Here is a 5248-nt window from a genome sequence, read left to right as displayed (position 1 = left end):
TTTTGTTTAGTTTTGTCAGAGCTGGGTATTCCGTTGCCATTTAGATATTGTAGTTGCATGAATTCAGCAAAATAATTCAATATAATTCAGTAGTCCTTAGGAGTCATGGGTTTTCCAAAGGACTGGCAAAAAGCAAATCACATGGGTAATGCTTGAAAGGTTAAAGTAGATTAACACAGACAAAACCGATAGAGTGTATTGACATTGCTTCAGTTTAATCCTGCAATGATTTAGGGTGTGAATGTGTGTGTGCACATGTGTGTTCATCCTTGTGTGCATCTCCATGCAAATTAGTCACAGGTGTGTAGTTATGCAAACATGAGCACAAACCTCAGTTCTGTTCCTCCAGCATAAGTTTCCTTCTTCTATACTGTTATTCATAAAAGTTTACCATGTCTTTCATGTTTATGGTAAAACTATACATTTCCCTAGAAAAAGAGTCTGGAATATAAAGGGTGAAACCATGCCAGATGGCTGGGTGTCCCACACACACTCAGAGGATGCAAGGTATTTATGTATAAATATGTATTAAGCATCTGGCTTAGGACCTCCCTCTTCACAGAAAATCACTAAATATTTCTTAAACAGGAGATCTATGTTCAACAAATGTTCTACAAATATTAAATCTTTGTATACTTCTTTATTATGAAACATCTTTAACATTGAACCCTAGCCAATTCGTCCATCAGTCTTGATGAAAAACTCCATGAATGCACTTGAAGATGAACAATGGAAGAGAGTACGGACATTGCTATCACCCACTTTCAGCAGTGGAAAACTGAAGGAAGTAAGCATGAATGAAGGTTTTTATTTGAAAATTTAAAGAATGAGTTTGTGGGAAAGTACAAAGTTCTTCATCTTTTTTCTAGGACAGCCTCCTGCAGATGAGCTTCTAGGAATGAGTTTTCCCTTTATGACCTAGGAAAAAATACACAATTACTTACAAAATGCTATACATGGGTTCATGACTCAGAATGCCTTGTATTTTGTGAGTGTGTGTGTGTGTGTGTGTGTGTGTGAATTTACCTGAATATTATGCTATTTTTTTTTTTTGCTTAGATGTTCCCCATTATTGAACAGTATACAGATGTGTTGTTGAAAAACCTGAAGCGAGAAGCAGAGAAAAGTGCTCCCGTATCCATGAAAGAGTAAGTTGCAGGACACCTGCTGGGCTTCTGAGCTCTATATAGGACCGTCCACCTGCCTGCAAGGAAGCTGATATCTCCATTTCTGAGTAAATCCAGGGACAGACAAATTCATGTGCGAAAAAGTGTTAAGGTAATGAGACTTCCAATTGTGGGATCTTCCTCTTGAAGGCAGGGTGCCTGGAGTAGAAAGGTTTGACTACTCTGTGCAAAGGAACCATGTTTATGTGAATTGGTTATTTGTCACCTTGTATGTTGTAAACAGCATACTGCACAGTTTATAAAGAAAAAATGCAATCATAACAAAGGTATGAGTGCAAAGGATGGGAACAGTAAGAGAAGAAAGGATGTGGTACAGATAGAAAAGCAATGGATGGGTGAGGAAAGATACACTCTGAAACCATGAACAACTTAGACCTCATTATGATTTGTGTCTGGTTGTTCCCCAAAAGCCTCATGTTGCCATGCGAAGGCTTATAAAGTTTGTGATTAATTTTTGATCCAGTTCTGGGATTGTGGGTGTAAGTGCTATACTTGCCCTAAGGGGGATAATATGCATCCAAATGTAAGGAGGGAAAATCAGCTGGCTAGCTGCCTTAGCTGTGGCTGCTCTCTTTGCACTTTGCTATTCTGATGACATGAACAGCTGCCCTCTTCTATGTAGCACTGTTACTTGGAGCATGAAAGTATGGACTGAAACTTCCACTAACTGTGAGCTAAATAAACCTTTCCTTCTTTAAGCTTGGGGGATGTGTATTTTGTCCCAGCAATGAGGAAAGAGTCACCAAGAAAACCTCTTTATGATTTTTCTAAAGATGCTTGAAGTACTCTAAATATTACCCTTTTCCAGTACTTCTTCTTGAACTGCAACCATAGCATTTCTTATGTAAATATGGGGTTTTTGACTTATGAAGGACGATCAGGTTCAACTCTTCTAGCAAGCTTAAATATAGGCATCTCCCAAATCAGTGTTGTACTGATTTATTATTATTCTTTTTTATTTGGCAGAATTGGGGATTGAACTCAGGCCCTTGCGCTTGCAAGGGAAGCGCTTATTCCACTGAGCCATCTCCTCGGCCCCCTGACTTATTATTTTTTAGCGAGGATTATTGTTGAGTTTCATATACTACCAGAACAGTTCTTCTGTTTGGGAAACATCAGATCCCAGGAGCTGGTAAAGTGCAGTACTTTCAGAAGATTGAACAGAAATTTGGAGAAGGGAATTGTTTTACTGGAATCTTAGAACCTTGTCCTGCCATTGTGTGATGTTCTGAAAAGGAGTGCAGTTGTGGCACAGATTGCACATCTAAGAAATCTGTATCCATGTCACCCTTTTTGACTCACTTAGGAAGAATCATTACTTTACCTTGTGCTGATGATACATCATGTTCCCATCTGTTCTCCACATTCCATACACATTGCCCATATTTTTCTGATGGACTCTTTGTCACTTTGGCTGAACTGTTTGCATGCCGATGTGGGTGTAACTCACCTTAGTGTTCTCAACACCATAGCACAAGGGCACACTAGGTCCCAATAAGTTCTCAGATGGAGTGTGGGGGTGCATAATGTAATCAGATGACACTAGATAAGTTTGACAGTGTCTGGACCTCTGATATTATTGACAGCTGTGGATTAATTCCCACACCCATGAGCCCATGAGCCTGAAGGAGTGAAAAACTGCACATATATTTATTTCTATTTGTTTATATACTCAGGATCATGGGGGCCTATAGCATGGATGTGATCGCTGGCACATCGTTTGGAGTAAATATTGACTCCCTCAACAACCCACAAGATCCCTTTGTGGAGAAAGTGAACAAGCTCTTAAGTTTTCATTTTTTCAATCCATTGATTTTCTTAGGGCGTAAGTACAATGTTTATTTCTTCTTCCTTTTTTGAAAAGAATGGATTTACTTAGGTATATATGACATGGCATATAAGTAACCTATTAAAATACATATTTATATTTATAGCATCATTGCTGTGCAAAGGAGATTATTATTGTCAACTCAGAACCTTTTTCTTTCTTATTCTTTCCTCCTAATTCCCTTGTCAAAGAAGGACTACTTTGTTTTAGTTCTGTATATTTATGCTTTCTATACACTTCTTATTAATTAAATCATAAATATGTTTTTTCAGTTTTGTTTATTTCATTTAGTGACACATTTTCAATGAAATATGAGCCAATATTTATTTTTAGACAAATAGCACTCTATTGTATACATATAACAGATTTTGTTTATCCATTCATCAATTGATGGATATTGGAGATATTTTCCCACTTTGACATTATTCATAACATGAATAATGCTGTTATGAGAAATTTCTGACAAGATACTGTTGGAATACCTGGATTTATTGTTTCTGGTGAATGGTTAGCAATGGCATTGCTGAGTTATAAAAAATTCTGTGTGTTAGACAACTGATGAATGTTTTCCATAATTGCTGCAGCACATTTTTTTCCTACCAGGATTGTACAAGTTCACACCCAACACTTGAGATTTCCATGAATGGATTGCAATCATGGTAGCATGTGAATTGTGATAGCACTGAGGTTTTGATTTGCATTTTCCTAAATTGATGACAGTGCACAACATTGGTTATTATAATGTTTTCTCTTGAAAAAATGCATGTTAAATTCTTTTCTAGGTGTACTATTTGTGCTTTTGTCTTTGAATTTCAAGATTTCACTACATCTTCTGCTCATATTTTTGTTACCAGATATATTGCATGTTACATTTTTCTGCCATCTGTCAGTTACATTTTGTGTCAGTATATATTTGTAGCACATATTGTTTAAATTTCTTCTGGAAAATTAGCACATGGGCATAGTATGCTTTTTCATATTTTAATAAGCTATTTTATTAATATGAGAGTTATGATCTTTAAAAAATAAGTTTTCTCATGTTCTCTTTGAGTTCATTTTTAAGAATACTATTCCTTTTGTTTTAGATATCTTTCATTTTGTTAGTTAGGTACTCTCTGTTTATTTAATTTTTCTTGCTGCTATTGTGAAATGTACTTATCCCATAATGTCTTTTTCAGTGATTTATTTATTGGTGCAATTCACATTTTGGTGTTGATTTTTGAATTCTGCGGCATTACTTGGTTTTTTAAATTAATTTTAAATGTCTTTTGATGGGTTTTCAGCATATCATGAGTAGGATTACATCTGCTGCAAATAATGAAAAAAACACCCTTTTTTGTTTCACTTGCCTAATTGCTTTTGATAAGTTTTGCATGCTACTTTCAGTATTAGGTGTTATAAAAGACATCACTATCTTACAGATATGGCTTTCAGGCTTTCTCCACTTAATATAATGTTGGCTGGACATTTCTCTTAAATCATTTTGTCAGATTGAGATAAGTACCTTGTACATCTAGTTTTTCAACGTTTCTTGTCTTGAAAGCATGTTGGCTTTCTTAAAGGCATTTTCTGCATCTATTAAAATCATTTTATTTTTGTCCTTACTTTTTGTATTATGTATTACACTTAAAAAATTGAGTGTGTAGAACCATTAATTCTTGCCTGGATGAAGGCTACTTGGTCATGATGTTTTTCAAGAACCATTTTCTGTAGTTGCTTTCAGCATATTGTTCTTTGCTGGATTTCTAGTATCTTGAGTGTTATATGTCTCAGTGTGTCATTATTTTTATTTTATTTCTTTTTGACACTTTCAAAACTGGTTAATAGGACAGTTTCAATAATTAATACATTGTAGATTATTATTTTCTTAGTGGTCATGCATAGTATAAGATGAAGACAGAATATCCTGTCCAAACACTATTAATACATATCTTTCTTCTCACTGAATTAAGTGAAAGTAGCTGTGTATCTATCCTAACTATTCTGTATATACAGATACAAAATGGGCCTTCTTTGTATCCCCTTTTTTGGTTCAGTTCTGTCAGAGATGGGTATTCTATTGCCATCTAAATACTATAGGTAAGTGAATTCAGGAAAATAATCAAACATAGTCCAGCAGTCCACAATAGTAGTTGGTTATCCACAGAAGTTGTTGACTTGAACTTTTCACAGTTTAGCATATTAATACAGCTTTACTTTATATACCTTGATTTTATACTTTTCTGCTGGATGG

General features: G+C 35.3%; 1 protein-coding gene across 1 annotated transcript in view; it reads left to right on the top strand.

Annotated features, from left to right (window-relative positions):
* LOC101561014 (cytochrome P450 3A5-like) overlaps window positions 1-3012 on the top strand; it is a gene marked incomplete at its 3' end in the record, with an annotated part of 46889 nt that extends 43877 nt beyond the window's left edge. Inside the window, exons 4-6 of the mRNA XM_004648701.1 lie at window positions 674-787; window positions 1060-1148; window positions 2864-3012. Coding sequence (XP_004648758.1) covers window positions 674-787; window positions 1060-1148; window positions 2864-3012 — 352 coding nt within the window. The remainder of the gene's footprint in view (window positions 1-673; window positions 788-1059; window positions 1149-2863) is intronic.
* Between the last annotated feature and the right edge of the window lie 2236 nt (window positions 3013-5248).

The sequence above is a fragment of the Octodon degus genome, unplaced genomic scaffold (assembly GCF_000260255.1).
Source record: "Octodon degus isolate 3935 unplaced genomic scaffold, OctDeg1.0 scaffold00603, whole genome shotgun sequence".
Taxonomy (NCBI): Eukaryota; Metazoa; Chordata; class Mammalia; order Rodentia; family Octodontidae; genus Octodon; species Octodon degus.
The sequence above is the reverse complement of the archived record's forward strand: the minus strand, read 5'-3'. Positions and strand labels throughout refer to the sequence as shown.